Raw genomic sequence first — 18,629 nt, forward strand, 5'->3', positions numbered from 1 at the left:
GTTTCCCACAAACACCATCCGTACTATAGAGTGATCTTAAGAAGTAATATGATTTTGTAATAAAGCAGAGCACCTGTTCGCTGTCACAGAGCTCAGAGATAATTATCCACAGTCTGGCGCAACGAGGGCTGTTACCGCTTTTACATCTGCCACAATCACACTCCTCAAAGATGGCACAATTGTGACCAAGAAATTAAAAGAGAATTCTATCTTAAAGCACAGCAGTGTCAATTCATCAAAGCTAATTTCTGATTGCAATTCACTGAAAGACTTCATTGCACAAGTCAGCTTAATTTGTCCCGGTTCCATTATCCATTTTCGCTGTATTTTGTATGTAAAAGTCAATTTACAAAAACTGAGAATCACATAGACAATCACAGGGGTTTTTGGTTCCAAAAGTATTGGTAGCTTCTAATTGTCATAAACAATGAGAATGTATGACATGTTTAGTGCGGAAAGCTGGAAAAGAACCATCCTAGGTGGAGACAAACAAATCCACCCATGACCTAAAATAGCAAATCATGAGAAATAGATTCAATAGCTAGATATTTTTCTTTTACTTTGGGAAGCAGTGGGAAAGGGTTCAAATTCCCTTTAGGTTTTTATTGGTGTATGTGTTTCCATTGCAAAGATTGTTCCCATTTTCTGTCTTAGTAACCACACAGGAAGTGAAGAAAAGTTTATTTTAATGGAGTCACAGACAGCAATAAAATCCAAATGAAGTTTCAGCCCTTCTCTCTTTGTTTTTTGTTGGAGCTGGTTTTGAAAGCTGAAGTTAAATCTACTTTCATTTTGTCTTCCATTGTTCCCCTTTTCCCTCCTCATTTACATTTTTAAATAAAATCTTTCCATTTAATGTTACATGCCTTGTTTTAGACCCAGTGATCATCACTGGGTCTCTGTGCTTCTCCGATGCAACGCAAGCAGATCATAGCTGGCGGTCAGGGCTCGCAGGGTGCTACACATATCTTCCTGAAATCATTAGAATATGCTGTCTTAGTACTCCTCTTAAGAGCAGTCATTCCTGGTGCAAGTAGTGGGATGGTTCTTAGGAGAAGTTATGCAAATATCAAAATGTCCTGATGAATGGATACCAGTCTGGATTCTAGGCAGGCTACATTTCCATGCAGACCACCCTAGGTAACACCCACATATGATGTTTAGCTTTAATGATTTAAAGAACTGAAATCCAATGAATAAAAATTGGTGGACTGGGGAGCAATGGGCTGGAACAGGGGTCTCCAAACTTTTCAAACAAAGGGCCAGTTTACTATCATTTAGACTTTAGGAGGGCCAGATCATGACCAAGGTGGGTCGAAAATGTCCTGGACCCAGCATCAGTGAGAATTAACCTTACCTTAGGGTTAGTAGTCAGTTACATAGTGCCTGCAATCAGCAGAAGGAGATATAGTAGCCCATCATTGGTATTACTGGAAAGAACTGTACCCCATCATTGGTATCAATGGGAAAGAATAGTGCCCTATTGTTGGTGCTGGTGTGAGGAATAGTGTCCCATTGTTAGTATCAGTGGGAGGAACAGTGCCCCATTATTGATATTAGTGGGAAGAATAGTGTCCCATCATTGGTGTCAGTGGCAGGAATTATACCCCACTGTTGATATCAGTGGGAGGAATAGTGCCCCAAGGGCCGATTAAGGGCTAGCAAAGGGCCATGTCCGGCCCTCAGGTACAATTTGGAGACCACTGGGCTAGAAGATGTTGAATGACCAACAAGGAGATAGGGAGGGCTCTATCTGACTTGCTGCACCTTCTAATACACACTATGAGAAGCTCATAGTATACAGTGAAATTTTTGTACAGGACAGGAGCATGTACAAGTGCTCAAGACTGAAGGCAAGGCTGGAGATTAGCTTTAGGAAAGTTGTCTAAGGTCTGTGAAGTGTGCTGAAGAAGTCAATAAAAACTGTACATTTTCTAGTGTGTAAAATAATTATGCAAAGTACATTTATATTACTGTCTCAGTAAGGATGCTTTCAAATGTTTTTGAAAGATTGTACAGTGAAACAGTTTTCCATATTTATATTTTGCAAGCATGTGAGCTTTGAATAACTACAATGTTTACGTCTGCCAATACAGGAGGTAAAATTGATGAGCTGCAGTGCACCCTCCCCAAGGACCTGCGCGGGAGGGACATGCGGATGGTCCCCGTCGAGATGTTTAATTACTGCTTGCAGCTAGAAGACGAAAACAGCTCTGGACCAGTAGACAGGCCATCCCTCCCCTGCACAAAGGCAAGCCCTGCCCTTGCGGAGCCAGACCCAGGGCCCGACTGCCCACAGAAACAGAAGTATCGCCCTGCCAGTGTCCGGCGAGCCATCGGTACTGTGATCATCGCGGGAGTGGTTTGCGGTGTGGTCTGCATCATGATGGTAGTGGCAGCAGCGTATGGATGCATCTATGCTTCACTAATGGCAAAGTACCACCGAGAGCTAAAGAAACGACAGCCCTTGATGGGTGACACAGAAGGAGAGCAGGAGGAACAGCGGCAGATCTCATCAGTCGCGTGAGAAGAGTACTTTAACACCAATGAAAGCGGCTGATACAGCTGCATCCATTTTGTTCAGCACAGGTTGCCATGCGCACCCGTTCGGCAGGAGAGTGGTTGTACAAAAGCCCTATTTGGGCACCTCAGAAAGGGGCAAATAAAAGCACTTAGTCAACTTCTAGAACAACTTAACTGTCAGAAGAAACTCTGATGTAACCAAAACATAGCAATTACAATATTACCAGCACAAGGAAATCTAAAATCAAACACAATGAACAAAACCAATTATTGGACACCAAACAAAAAACCCTTTGATGACATATAAAAAAGCACAAAAATGTGCAGATGACATGTATGAAAACAAAGGAACACAGCTAAAAAAAAAAACAAAACAAAAAAAAAAAACAAACACTCAATTTTCGTGACCGGCGCATTGGTTGGTTCCTGATTCAACATCTCTGGATATAACCGCAATACGGAGTATAGTGAGAATACTGCCTGCTATGATTTGGACTGGTAGAACTCCTGTGCTCACAGAGTATCAGATCACTAACAATGTCGCTCCCACTGATGTTGCAATAAACCGGGATCGCATTCAAATTTTTGAAAAAGAAAAAAAAAAAAGTGCTTAAAAATGTCTTTTTTTGGAACAATTTGGCTGATTGTTTTTTTTCATACGGAAGGTAAGATTCCAAAAAGCAGGTTTTTTAATATATTTGTTCCAGATTTTATTTTCAGAAGCTGCAGAGATTTGCAGTAAAATAATAATTTTCAGATACAACGTTTCCATAGAACATCCCATTGCAGGGACTTACAGGAGGAGAATTCAAAAGCAAACCCAATCCTGGCTCTACAGCTGTTGTAATACAAAAATCCACAAAATGTAGAACTTTGAGCAATTAAAAAAATAACATCTATGCTGCAGTCTGTCAGCAGCATTAACACAGCAGGTTTTTTTGGAGTTTCCTCTGTAACGTAGTTTACTACCTGTTGATCCTGCCAATAGATCTGTTATTTTCCACTTCCTGTACCAGGACCAGGGGTTCAGCAAATGTGACAGTTACAGGGTTGAGACAAGCCATATAATGCTGCCTGGGGTGCTTACAATGATCATCTTTTATTCATCTTGGTTAAACTTTTTTTTTTTAAAACAAAAAACCTTTAATGTAACTGCTTAAAAGGTGTTATCTATGGTTGGGCTCTAACTTGCTTCTATGGGACTTAAAATTAATTTAAAGCGGAACTAAACCCATCAATTAAATGATTTAAAAAAAAAAAGAGTCACATTCCCAGTATGCCGGGATTACCAACTGTCCCTTTTGCTTGTGCTCTTAACCAAACTGTCAAACCATCAAATGGCTGGAGTCATAACTGATCACACGTGCAGCACCATGGCAGTTGCAGATCAAACAGAGGCTAAAACTGGGAAAACACTATAAGAAATTCAGGCGAACAATCGCCCAGTTTTCCTCAATGTTTCCACAGCAAGTCAAACTCAAGGATGGTAATAATTTTTATGAAAATTCCTGAACGACAAAGACTTTAAACATAAAAATGTTGTAGAGTAGATTATTGTTGTTTATCGTTTCTGATCATGCGCAGTCTTTCGTAACCCAATTTTCTTCTACGAAAACAGTACAAGTTAAACGAAAATCGTTAGTTCTGTTCACGTACAAGAACAAATTTGGAGTTTGTCTCTTCAGGAAATTCTAGTTTGTAAAGTCTGAATCAGATGTCAAAAGTTGTATACACACTATGCACAAATTGGACAATCATTCCTAATACAAAATTTTTCTTCCAACTTTATTATAGTGTGTACCCAGCTTTAGATGCTTCCTTGGCTGAAAAGAATAAGAGGGATTAGTTCCCCTTTAAGACTACATGACTGTTTGAGACTACAACTCTGCTGTGAGATTTCACTGCAGAATGAACAGCTCTGTTACAGGAAGTGTAATATCATCTGATTTACTGGCAGGATCAACAAGTAATAAATCTTTGTTACGGGGGGAACAAGAACTGTTGTGTTAATCCTAGGAATGTGTTATTTTTGGTTTTGCCAATAGTTCCGCTTTAAAACTGTCTCTATCAAGTAAAAGCTCAAAGAATGCAAACATACAAAACACATTTGATTTCAAGTTGCATTGATGTGAATCAATCCCTTATGACCCCAGTATGTCGCCAACCAAGAGATGGTAGTTAAGGACCATTGCACCTAAAAGACTGATGGTTAATTCTATTGATGATAAGTTTTGACTGGCAAGTTTTATTGGGTATAGTAATTCAGGTATTTCCTGTAGTTATTATAAAATTGCTCCACACTTCCATGCAATTATTTGCATTGTAACACCACTTTTACTATTATTCTTAACCAGAATATTCAGTTGATGCCACTTTTGAAGAATGTAAGACGTACATAATTAAAAGGCCACCCAAAGTCCACTGATATCTTCTCAATACTCAACTGTCCCCTATCCTTTGTCCCCTGAACAGTGAGACCCCATAGGGAACTGCCCAGAGCTTCTATATAATCAAAGCAGCCTTTGCTTTTGAAGCCAATGACCAGTTAATGTCCAGGAGATATAATTCCAAAAAGGGCTTAATCTGTATACATTCCTGTGTGCTCAATATCACTCGGCATTTAATATCCCATTTTCTACAGAGTAAAATGGTCTGGTGTGCCAGGTGCAGGGCACAATTTCTGCCATATGCAAAGCAGGGAGTCTAGGCTCAAGCTCTGATTTACACAAAAAAGAATATACGCACTGGGTAATAGAATATAACCTGCAATTGTGCTAGCCTGTATTGACCCAGACAGTCAGGACATGCAAGTTATAGATCAAAAGGAAACCCTTTTATACAAGCCTTCAATGTTCTGAAAATGACATTCTGAACTGATGTATATTAGTTTAAGTGTTTTTTTTTCTTTAAAAGTAATACTGTGTCCAGGCATAGAAATTCAAATACTTCAATATTCTTCAAAAGCAGTAAGTGAGCTTTAAAACAAGCCTTCGGTGAGCTTGGTAGCTGCAGGCAATGTAGAACAATTTATCCTCAAATTTTACAGAAGAACTATCTTTACGTTTCGGCCAGAAAGTCATTCAAATCCCAGTGGTGACTCAACAAATCAGCTCTCCCTGCTCCCCCCTCCAGTATAAACATGGTGGCCTCCCAGCCTTCTAATCTCTAATCTAGACACAAAGTAGGAGCACAGGAAGAAGGAGAGTTCAGAATGCCAAAGCCCAACTTGAAAGTCTTTAGTGCTGCTCTTGTGAAACTTGAGGATGAATTGCTCTACAGTGCCTGCAGCTAAAGAGGTTATTGAAGGCTTGTTTAAAAATTTTACTTAAGACTTGTAAAGAATATGAGTATATTTGAATGCACATAGCCTGGCCACACTTCTATCCTAATCCCAAGAAAGTCAAGGAATCTGAAAAGACTCTGGAATACAAAATCTGTACTATAGTAAGAATATATTTTTCTATGACATAGGACCGAATCTATACCCCCCCTTCCCTACCCGTGTCCCCCTCCCATCCAATGCTCTTTCCCAGTTCCCTATCCCTCTTTACAGTGTATATAACCAAACTGAATCTGCTATTCTGTAACTGATGCACTTTATATTTGATGAAAAATGTGATGCCTGTTATTCCTGAACACAATTAAAGCATCCAGTAACCGAACACAAGCTTGATTTTCTTTCAGAAAGACATTTTCCCTACACACAGGTGACTTTCCCTAAGTAGTTCTTCAAGAGGGTGCAGGAGGCAGTCACTAGTAAGCCTCGCTTAGCTTAATTTTGCCGATGACAGAAAAGGCTGACAATACCTTTGCATATGTAAATACAGAACCAAATAATGCATTTACAGCTTTTTGTGCAGGTAAGGGAATATTTGCATGGATGGCAACTGTCATGGATTTGCAGTCTCACATCTTGGCACTCTGTCCTGCTGATGTTTTGTCCTTATGCTTGTCCTGGGAGCATCTATTCTAAACAGCAACTAAAAAGGCATCAAATTTCAGGGTTCAGGGCTGCTTGTAGGCAGTCCCTGCTTATTTACATACAGGTGGGACCAATATGTAAAGTGGGCATGGTTTGGGCGCAACCCCCCCAGAAAGTTGGGCAGGGTTAACAGTGTCCTGGGAACTGGGACCATAATATTGGTAATTATGCATTTGATATGCCTATATCAGTAAATGCTCTACGTTGTTTCTTCATGTAAAGTAAATGCATTATGTAATGATACTAGTACCATAAAAACTAAGCCTGTACAGAGAATTTATTGAGACTGCCACAAAACGTTTTATTGTCTTCTTTGCTTCTGTGGAGGCTGCTGTTCATTGCAAAGAGAGCTATGATTTCCTATGTCCTGGACTGAATCCTCCGTTCTCATAGGCTCTGGCAAGGAATATCTTCCTCCTTGTTAAGCCATTTATGTAATCTGAGATCCTGCCACAGGGACTATTCACGGGCTATACACAGCAAAGCAGTAAAATCAGAGACGCCATGTTTTACTGATGCCAAAGGCTGCCATTTGTTGAAAAAAACATGCAGAGAACTCTATCTGGCTTCCAGGATCTGTCAAAAGGCAACAATGGCCCAAGACAAGACCTAGGGCAGGAATTGAAGGAGGTGCAATATTTTAAGGGGGTGGGGAAATGCCTTTTGTATCATTTTTTTTTCCTCATGTCTAAAAATTAACCCTCTATCACGAAAAATACACTGTCTTTATACTGCTTGTAGTGCACAAAGGTGTGAAAAAATTAATGGTGCAAGAGTGAAACACACAAATGGGGGGGGGGGCATATTTTCTGTTTTCATATTCCGGCTGCTCAGTTCTTTCCTGTTATGCTCTCCTAAGGTCTAATGGTAAATTCTGATTGACCAAAACCAATTCATAGAAATACAGCCACTGGAACTCTACAAACCTATAAATTGTGATAGAAACCAGGCAATGGTAGAAAAAAGATCTTGAAGTGAGCACAAAATGTCAGACTTTACCTTTAACAGGCAAAGAAATTCCAAACATGCTTTCAGCCAGCTATCATAGACAGTCTTGATTTCTGGGTGATGTAATAATCTAGTTTTGCTTTCGTAATGTCAAGATCAGAGGGGACACAGCCAGACCCTGCAGCCCACAGCGATGGAGATTAATGGCCCTGGCTCGGCAAACCTGGTAAGCGTGGAAGCCAACCATCAATCTCCAAGACAGGGATCAACCCTAATCGCCATCCTTTCGTGTTGCTCCACGGTGTAGACGAACCCGGAGCTGTGCGTATAAATAGATTTGCCTGTCAATGACCGATCCTAGAGAAAGGACATTTCTGCCAATATGCCAAAATAATTCCCAGGGACGTGCGGCCTCTGAAGTGTGCGGCCTAAGGTCACTGCTAATCTGCTGTGCTGCAAGGCCTGGGCTTGCTGTAATCCCATCACAGTATATTCAATAAACTGGATTGCAGAATAATTATTGGCAATGCAACGTTTCCAGATACATGCACTTTGGCTTTAAATTAGGCCTGTTTTCCTATTATGCAGTACGCTCAATATTTATTAACGCTCACTGAAATCCCAGTGCCCCCCACAGACAATGCCTTCATCTGCTTTTCTTTCCGGAACAATGGTGTCATCTTTATTTATTTAGGCATCATCCAAGGTCACTATCTATTTCCTGGACTGAGATGCCGATATTTTTTATTTGTATTATGTATTTATTACAGGTACTTACATTGCACCATCAATTTACACTGCACTTTACATATATTATACATTCACATCAGTCCCTGTCCTTAAGGAGCTTACAAAATCTAAGGTCCCTAACTGACATTCATACATACGCATACTAGCGCCAATTTAGACAGGAGCCAATGAACCACCCTTTGGAGTCTTTGGAGTGTGGGAGGAAACCAGAGTAACCAGAGGAAACCCATGCAGGCAGGTAGTTCCTTGGTTGGGACTCAAACAGACAGCCTTAGTGCTGCTAGGCAAAAGTGCCAACCACTTAGCCACAATAACACAGTTCTGTAAATCCTGGTGCAGTTCTTGGATGTGTTTTCAAAATGTCTGACACAGTTCAGTAACCTACTGCAGCCTCTCAGCTTGTGACTTTCTACAGTGTTGCAGCCTCATCACTGGGGAAGAGGAGACTGAGGAAATCCTTCCACCTGCCTGTAGTAGGCTCATGAATTCACCTTCGCCAATGCAAAGTCACTGATTAGAGACCAATGATGGCATTTTAATGATTCTAACCTTCTATGCAAGGATTAATGTTGATAAATGTAAGGTTTTGCACTTGGGGGCTAAGAATATGCATGCATCATACATACTAGGGGAGTACAACTGGGGGAATCAATGGTGGGAAAGGATCTGGGAGTGCTGGTAGACCACAAGCTTAATAATGGCATGCAATGCCACGCTGTGGCTTCTAAAGCAAGCAAAATCCTCTCTTGTATTAAAAGAGGTATAGACTCCAGAGAGAGATATCATAGTACCCCGGTACAAATCATTAGTAAGACCTCATCTGGAATATGCAGTTCAGTTTTGAGCACCAATTCACAAAAAGAACATTGGGGAACTGGAGAAAGTACAGAGAAGGGCAACCAAACTGATAAGAGGCATGGAGGAGCTCAGCTATGAGGAAAGATTAGAGGAACTGAATTTATTCTCTCTTGAGAAGAGGAGATTAAGGGGGGATATGATCAACATGTATAAATACATCAGTGGTTCATATAGTGAACTTGGTGTAGAGCTATTCACCCTGAGGCCATCACAGAGGACAAGGGGGCACACTTTATGTCTGGAGGAAAAGAAATGTAATCTTCAAACACTCTCTCAGGGGATCAGGAAGCAATTTTTTTCACAGCAGGAGCAAATTGGATCATGCTTTGCTGGGTTTTTTTCCTTCCTCTGGATCAACTGTGGGTATAGGATTATAACTTTTTTTTTTTTTTAATGGTTGAACTGGGTGGACTTTTGTCTTTTTTCAGCCAGACTAACTATGTAAAAATCATAGTGTAAACATATAAACAGAAATTTTGAAAATGTTCGCTGTCATGCAGTGGGGGTTCAAAACTCCCCCTTCATCAGGGCTTGAATGTAGTCCAGAGACCCCCCAAGTATACCCCAATTGACAGATGGCTGTCTCTAAGAGTTGGATTCTAGTTCATCTACCGGCATTCTACTAAACACTTTATCATTAAGACAGAAGATAAACAGCAGGCGCACGTGAGATAGACGATGAGTAAAAAAAAAAAGACAGGAAATATGGGCTTTAAGAAACATCAGGTGAGGTAGCGGGCATGACAGATACCCCTTCCACCAGAAAGGAACAGATGGGAGATTATACAGAAGATTAAATACTCAAGAGGATGAGAGCCGCGGTGCAGGATGAGACGGCATCCTCGTCTCCATGGTGACTGATTCACTCAGCTGCAGGGGTCACCATGCACTGTGCCACAATTCAAAGAAGCTGATAACGCAGCTACGTCAGCCCCGTGCCACATTTTATCATCCCACTGCACGTTGATCAAAATAAAAGGATGCTGGCATGAGGGCCTTTGTCATTACAGCGGTGAAAACCAATTAGTGGCCTTGGCTAGGATTCATCATCAACCCGCCTGGCCATTCAGCCCTATGATCTCTTGACGCAGGGCCATTATTGCCTGCCAATCTGTGGCAGCTGGAGTCATTTACTATAAATGAGCACCCAGATTGGTTCATTCATTCAGTTCACCTTAATCTAGGATTTATTAAAAGAGAAAAACATCCTGGACACGTGATTTGGTGCAGGACTGCAGCTTCTTGTTACATGATTCTCAGACCATATTTCTTGTGGGTGGAACTGCAGTGGGATCAGAATAAGGAAGGAGCTAGAAACAGAGAACCCTTCCTTAGGATTATGCCCATTATAAAATAAGGATACTGGCTAGCACGGCTGTCTGCAAAAGATAAATTCAAATGCAACCTGTGTTGAAAGAATATGGGGCTGCTAATGCTGACATCCTCTTTTAAAAATGCTAGCTGCCTGGCTGTCAAAGTGATCCTGTGTCTTCAATACCCTATAATGTAGTACCCTGCAAGAAGCATGTGAATTAGAACTTACAGCTTCCTTTCTGATCTGCATGCTTTTTCTCTGGCAGAGACAGCCAGTCAGCTAGTATTCTTAGCAATGGCAGACTCCATAAGTATGTGTTAGAGATTCTGTATATAGTCCAACAGAACATACAGTGCACAATCCACATGTTTACCTGCTGCTTCTCTGCAAACAGGAAACAGGAACTTTATTATAGAGAAAAGTCATAGAGTTTTATCATAGATGCAGCTGCAAACCTATAAATACTGCCATCTACTGGTTGAAGAATATATCTCTAATGAATACTGAAGCAGTTGTTGCAAAATACATGGACACTGTATTCCAACAAGATGAGCTAACCATTCTCTCCAAAATCTGGAACAGACAGTGACTGCCTACAGGCTGAGCTTAAAGGCAGGGCTGGTGCTTCCACTAGACAAGATAGGTGGCCGCCTAGGGAACACTGCCTCCTAGGGGCACCGCTCAGGCCGCCACTCTCTATGTGTGGGATGCCACCACATCATGAATGATGCTCCAGCTCAAGGAAGGGGCGGCAAAGGAAGATGCCGGGAGTTTTAGGCCAGTGTAACAGCTGAGCTGCCACTCCTTCCAGTGTTCCTCTCAGACTCAGTCCCTTACTGCAAGCCAGCTGGCAGCTGCTGATGATCACTGTGGAGTTCCAGCCTCTTTCCATTCATCAGTGGAGGCAGAGCTACGCCTGTGCAGAAAGGTAATGTCTGACTCTGATGTCTCTTGTCTGTGTGAGTGTGACCTGTCCTGACCGATCATCCATCACATGTGCAATGTGTCAGTGAGTGATGACATCATCATGATCCCAAAGTGTTGGTGGTGGTGTGTTGTGTCGGATCTGTCACTGTGTGGGATCGCTCAGTTCAGGTGTTCTGTGTGTGTGTGGGCTGGGCTGCCTGCTCTCACAGCTTTTTATCTCCCCCCATTGTCTGGGTAATTCCAGGAGATCCAAATATGACTCTGTCACTGCCAGTCACAGATACAGTCCATCCGTGACACTGATGTTGACTTTAATATTGGTGCTGGTGGTACCTTATGGCACTTATTTTTGCAAATTAAAAAAATTTAGCAGTTTCATGTTTTGTTTATTTAATATTTCCTACTGTTTTTATAAATTTTTATTTATTTCTTTTTGGGAGGGGCACAAGTAGCTGGTCTACCCTAGGGAGCAAAATAGTCTAGCACCGGCCCTGCTTAAAGGGATCTTGTCAGCAACTTAAAAATTGTAAGTAAAGGCAGAGAAAAATCCGGTGTTTCAAATGCTGACTGGCAATGTTTTTCCTTTGCATACTTTTATTTATTCATCTACAATGTGCACCTGTTATGATCCCCCAGGTGGTGCCTCAGGCTGCCAACTGACAGACCTACCCAGAGCGTGGGGTCTAAGCCCGGGCTGTGCTTTCACCAGGGCCCCTGATGGTGGGGATGGACTTGTAACAGACCCGGGCCAGGTCACAACCTCTGAGCAGGCCCACCAGTGGCTGAGGAAGCCTCCGGGGACGTATGCAGGTACCGGGAGAGCCAGATGTGAAGAGGATGGCGGCCCCAGCAGGGTGGTAACGGACCGTGGTCCCGTGGGGGTAAGCGGGGTACCGAATCGGTGGGCAAAGAGTAGTCAGGTCACACGGAGGATCAGCAGGGTAAGTCAGTCCGTAGAATGGTCAGGCAAGCCGGGGGTCAGAATGGGAGAAGGCAGAGTAGTCAGGGCAATCCGGGTCAATCACAGGAGAAGGCAGCGTAGTCAGGGCAATCCGGGTCAATCACAGGAGAAGGCAGCGTAGTCAGGGTCAATCAGGGTCACTAGAATGGATACAGGAACTCAGGATCACGGACAGACCTTGCGGCAATCTGTGACAGTGCAGGGCATCTTTAAATAGTGCACCCTGCACTGTCATTGGCCGGCCAGGACGCGCCCTCGGCTGTCATTGGACGCCTGAGGCGCGCCCGCGGCTCCTACTGCGCATGCGCGGCATCCTGTCAGCCGCGGCTCGCCGGGACCTAGTGCCTGTGTCCCGGCGTGATCTGCCGCCAGTGCGCATGCGCGGAGGGAGAAGCCACGATCCCTGACAGCACCTAAAGTTGCTGGCAAATTTGACTACTCAGAAAGAGTCAATTCCCTAGCACAGCCCCTTCCCTCTTGAATGTCATGGGTCTCTTCTCTTCTGGGAGTGTCTAATCACTGTCTATACTGGCCTAGCTCCTCTGTCCCTCCCCTTGCTTCCCTGCACTGCTTTTTATGTAGTTGTAGGAAGGGGAATACTATACAGTGTCACTTGAGTGACTGCTCTGAATCTGCTGACATCCTGTTGAAGATGGCAGCCACAGCAGCAGTCTCAAGGCTTTTGGAGGTTTACATAAAGGAGGCTTTTACAGGTAAATAGTACACTTAAATGCACATACAATCTTATAGGAAGACTGTTGTTTAATAATAAATAGTCTGTTGAGAGGAGTTTTTGCCCTCCAGAGGATTTACCCCCCTTCCTGACCAGTCCATTTTTTGCAATACGGCACTGCATTACTTTAACTGACAATTGCGCGGTCATGCAACGCTGCACAAAAATAAAATGATTCCTGTCCTTTTTTCCCACAAATAGGAGCTTTCATTTGGTGGTATTTGATCACCTCTGTGTTTTAAAAAAAAATATTTTTTTTTTACTTTTTGCTATAAAACAAATCCAATAAAAAATTTGTAAAAATCTAAAGTCTTCATAAATTTAAGTCAAAATGTATTCTGCTACGTGTCTTTGCTAAAATAAAAAATCCCAGTATGTGTAAATTAATTGGTTTATGTGAAAGTTATAGCACCTACAAATGGTGGTATATATACTGGAAATGCTTTTTTTATACTAATAACGGTAGTGATCAGCGACTTATAGCGGGACTGCGGTGGCCATTCTGACACTGGAGGAGGGAACTGACTAACTGCCACTGACATTCCCAGTAGCACTAATGCAGGCTATATTTTGTCCGAAAGAATAATCGGGCGATTTTCGCACCGTTAATGGGGCAATGTCATTGGCCGATTTTCCTTTTCATTTCTTATATCGGTCATGCTGGAAAATTTCTGAAAAATGGCCGATTTTTGCAATCATTGGTTGTAACAGAACGACCGATGTTTTGTTTTTTGGCCAAAAAAATTGGCTGATAAACGAACCGTCTATGGCCTGCATAATACAGTGGACAGTGCTAATAAAAAGCACTGACACTATACTAAAGACACTGGACAGGAAGGGGTTAACATCTGGAGAGATCAAATGGTTAACTGTGTGCTGTGTGTGTTTTACTAGGGAGACATGCTGTTTTTTATCTATTTGCTGTACAGAGAGATACAAAACAGCATGTCCATGCTGACAGCAGAGAGACCTGTGTTGTTTACACAGAGGTCTCTGCCCTGTCAGCTTTCCCTGACAATCGCTGAGTGCAGGCTGGGAATTGGTGATTGACAGCTCTAGCCACCGATAGATGCGTGCGCCCCCTATCTGGTAATGCAAACCACATATACTGTATATAGGTGATTTTGTGCAGCCTTGCTGCTCTGTAGTAGTGTTTCTGCTATAGGGTTAACTATGGTTTTGCCATCCATCTTTCCAGTAATTTCTTAGTAATTTTTCCACCCTTTTGAGTAATTAAAGCAACTCTTGTTTGCCATGTTTGGTATAACTTTAATCAATCCCATGGCACATCCTTCACTCTTTGACCTCTGGTCAGAATGTGCTTCACTGTTCACTTACTGGCCTCTGGTCATAGAGTGAATTACATACAGCGCAGGATTATGGGTATCCCATATTATTAATTACATATGTAGCTGTCCATATTTGGAAGCTACAGCTCACATAAAACCTGATAAAAGCAGCACACTGGCTAAATGGTTAGCACTTCCGCCTGGTAGTACTAGGGTCGTTGGTTCGAATCCCAGCCAAGGCACCTCCTGCCTGGAGTTTGCATGTTCTCCCTGTGCCTGCGTGGGTTTCCTCCAGGTACTCCAGTTTCCTCCCACACTCCAAAGACATGCTGGTAGGTGAATTGGCTCCTGTCTAAATTTGCCCTAGTATGTGCATGTATGAATGTGAGTTAGGGACCTTAGATTGTACTCCCCTTGAGGGTTAGGGACTGATGTGTATATATGTAAAGTGCTGCGTATATTGACAGCGCTATATAAGTACCTGAAATAAATAAAATATGGCTAGTGACATAAATGGAAGAGCAGCCACAAAGTCATATATGAATACACAGAGAGAACTGCCTGATTAATTCGGTGACCAGAGGTCAGAGCTGTATAGGAGACAAACGTTTGCCCAATGTAACCATCAGAATTCTTTTCCTGATAAAACATCCAGCAGACAAAACCCAGGCCATCGGTGGAGGGAATCCATCATCCATCCTTCCCCTTTAAAAGTGGGCATAGCTCTGAACCCGCGAACACGCAGGCTGCATTATGGAAGCTCAGATTCAGGGCAGTTCAGACAATGAAAATGTTGGCAGCCGCATCAATTTAGACTCCAGCTGCAACAAATGATTGCCAGATTTAACGTGGAACCATTCAGCGGGCAATCTGAATACATAGAACAAGAATAAATCCAAACTCTTCACATTTCAATGAAGTGTACCTTGAATGCAAGCAAAAGAAACGCCATAAAGCGGCATGAGATCTATTTTCTGCTACCAACATGTTCATTGGAAGAATAAATCCACTTAAAACCCAGCAATGCCAGCAGAGACCTGAGCATAATCATGTCTGACATTTGGCACAGAGGCGAGGGGGTTAACTCCCGGAGTGCAGGTGCCGCTAGCAGGAGCTGGCTTATCGTCCCCGAGAAAGTGACTCAGACAGAAGGCGCAAGGAGATGCCCGTCACCATGACAACACGGAGACTGCCCCTCTTCAGCTGTGCGGGATTCACGGGGGAACGCCATTGTCTTATGCTGAGTAATCTGCCTGGATGGTGTGCAGCCTACAAAGGGGAAAGGGGGGTCCAAGAGGTCCCACGCTGTACACACAGTACTCCAAATGGCAAAAATGGATCACTGGGATCTATGGGGATATAAACCTTTCCTCCAATTCTCTGTGTAATAGATTAGAAGAACCCCTGAAATAAACTCAGTGTGGCCTGTCTATAACAAGTGCTATTATAAGACGAATACATACCAGACATCAGGACACACTGACCTCTCTGGGCCTCCTCCTAATACACAGACATCAGGACACACTGACCTCTCCGGGCCTCCTCCTAATACACAGACATCAGGACGAACTGACCTCTCCGGGCCGCCTCCTAATACACAGATATCAGGACACACTGACTTCTCCGGGCCTCCTAATACACAGACATCAGGACACACTGACCTCTCCGGGCCTCCTCCTAATACACAGATATCAGGACACAATGACCTCTCTGGGCCTCCTCTCAATACACAGACATCAGGACACAATGACCTCTCCGGGCCTCCTACTAATACACAGATATCAGGACACAATGACCTCTCCGGGCCTCCTCCTAATACACAGACATCAGGACACACTGACCTCTCCGGGCCTCCTCCTAATACACAGACATCAGGACGCACTGACCTCTCCGGGCCTCCTCCTAATACACAGACATCAGGATGCACTGACCTCTCCGGGCCTCCTCCCAATACACAGACATCAGGACGCACTGACCTCTCTGGGCTTCCTCCTAATACACAGACATCAGGACACACTGACCCCTCTGGGCCTCCTCCTAATACACAGACATCAGGACACAATGACCTCTCCGGGCCTCCTACTAATACACAGATATCAGGACACACTGACTTCTCTGGGCCTCCTAATACACAGACATCAGGACACACTGACCTCTCCGGGCCTCCTCCTAATACACAGATATCAGGACACAATGACCTCTCCGGGCCTCCTCCTAATACACAGACATCAGGACACACTGACCTCTCTTCTGCTCCTAATACACAGACATCAGGACACACTGACCTCTCTTCTGCTCCTAATACACAGACATCAGGACACACTGACCTCTCCTCCTAATACACAGATATCAGGACACACTGACCTCTCCTCCTAATACACAGATATCAGGACACACTGACCTCTCCTCCTAATACACAGATATCAGGACACACTGACCTCTCTTCTGCTCCTAATACACAGATATCAGGACACACTGACTTCTCCTCTCCTCCTAATACACAGATATCAGGACACACTGACCTCTCCTCCTAATACACAGATATCAGGACAAAGTGAACATCACAATATAGCATATCCTAATTGTGGAAGTAATTGTGATTATTCCCTGCAGTGAATGACCTGGGGCCCATTGTCTATGGCACGCTGTGGGATCCTATCAGGAGTTACATAATAAATGTAACAGAATCAGAGACAGGTGAACTGAATTGCATGATTTGGTCTGAAGAACAATGCAAATTCCAGCTTCAGCACACAATTACCTCTAGGGAGACATCCCAACATTACACCTTCTCTTAGGAATCAGTTAAGGTAAAAAAAAATCTGCAACTTCACATTATATAAAAAAATTCTTCTGATTAATGGGAGGTGGAGTGCTGAGTTTTTCATGCAGTACCTGTATACAGTAGCAGTACGATACTCCCCTACCGAGCACCATTATTACAGTGAGTCATGCTACCGAGCTGTACTCCCACTCTCCCCTCTCACAGTCATGACCACTTTTGACTTTCTTCAAGCTACATTTTAATTAATTTCTCCAAAATATTTTTTTTGTTTTATGTGTAGGCTTTTTTGTAGGATTTGGTGTACTATTCGTGCCTTCACTTAAAGAAGAACTCCGGGCAAACTCTTTATTTTCCCATGCAGTGGGACTGTGCCCACACTGAATGGGTTAACTGTTCATTTTTGTCTAGGGTCCCCGTGCTCCTGCCCCTTCGCACACTAACGGTCTTGTAAATGGACTGTTCCTGATGTCATCACGCCCACAGACTGGGCTCTGAACATAAGGACGGCAGGAACAGTCCACCACTGAGCAGTTAACCTATGCAATGCGGGCACAGCCCCACTGCAGAGGAAAATGAAATATTTGGCCCAGAGTTCTTCTTTAAGAGTTTTGCTATATAGTATTGCACCATATTGTAATGACACACTGACACTTGGGGGTTCCTGTACAGTGACATACTGACATATGATGTCCCAGAATAATGGCACACTGATAGCTGAGGAATTCAGAGTAATGGCATAATAAGTGTATCATTGCTCTTTGGCCAGAAACAATGAAACACTGAACCACCTTGACACTTGGTGGACCCAGAACAATGGCACCCTGGCACTTGGTGGACCCAGAACAATGGCACCCTGAAACTTCGTGGATCCAGAACAATGGCACCCTGACACTTGGTGGACCCAGAACAATGGCACCCTGACACTTGGTGGACCCAGAACAATGGCACCCTGACACTTGGTGGACTCAGAACAATGGCACACTGACACTTGGTGGACCCAGAACAATGGCACACTGACACTGAGATCATGGCGCAATGACATTCTAACACCTGGGTATCTCAAAACAGTGCCATTCTGATGTCTGGGTCACAGAGCAACACCACGTTGTCAATTCAGGGTTTAAGTATTACAGTCTTACAGTACTTAAACCTGGGTTCCCTATAGAATTGCAAAATTATACACTGGGGCCAGGGGCGGACTGACAACTCATGGGGCCCCCAGGCAATAGGGGATCATGGGGCCCCTGTGTCCTTGCCCAAACTCAAAAAAGCCTATGAAAAAATGTACCACGGGCATCTCATGGGGCCCCCTACTGACCCCGGGCGCTCGGGCAGTGCCCGAGTTTCCAAATGGTCAGTCCACCCCTGATTGGGGCACCAGAACAATGGCACACTGATAGCTGGGGTGACAGAAAAATTACACACTCACACCTGGGGGTTGTAGAACATTAATTCACTGATAGATGGGATCCCAGAACAATGGCACACTGATGTCTGGGGGTGACAGAAGAATGGAACACTGACAACTTGGGGGTCGCAGAACAATGATACACTTATA

General features: G+C 43.5%; 2 protein-coding genes across 5 annotated transcripts in view; one reads left to right on the forward strand and one right to left on the reverse strand.

Annotated features, from left to right (window-relative positions):
- Positions 1–6,190, forward strand: part of LRTM2 (leucine rich repeat transmembrane protein 2) — a 96,064-nt gene extending 89,874 nt beyond the window's left edge. For both annotated transcript variants that reach the window (XM_089671814.1, XM_089671816.1), the window contains exon 4: positions 2,097–6,190. In XM_089671814.1, the coding sequence (XP_089527940.1) occupies positions 2,097–2,527 (431 nt within the window). In that variant the 3' untranslated portion in view covers positions 2,528–6,190. The remainder of the gene's footprint in view (positions 1–2,096) is intronic.
- Positions 1–18,629, reverse strand: part of CACNA2D4 (calcium voltage-gated channel auxiliary subunit alpha2delta 4) — a 303,483-nt gene that overhangs the window by 153,060 nt on the left and 131,794 nt on the right. The window lies entirely within an intron of this gene.

Source organism: Staurois parvus, unplaced genomic scaffold, assembly GCF_062004578.1.
Source record: "Staurois parvus isolate SC_StPar_1 unplaced genomic scaffold, SC_StPar_1.0 ptg000114l, whole genome shotgun sequence".
NCBI classification, from domain to species: Eukaryota; Metazoa; Chordata; class Amphibia; order Anura; family Ranidae; genus Staurois; species Staurois parvus.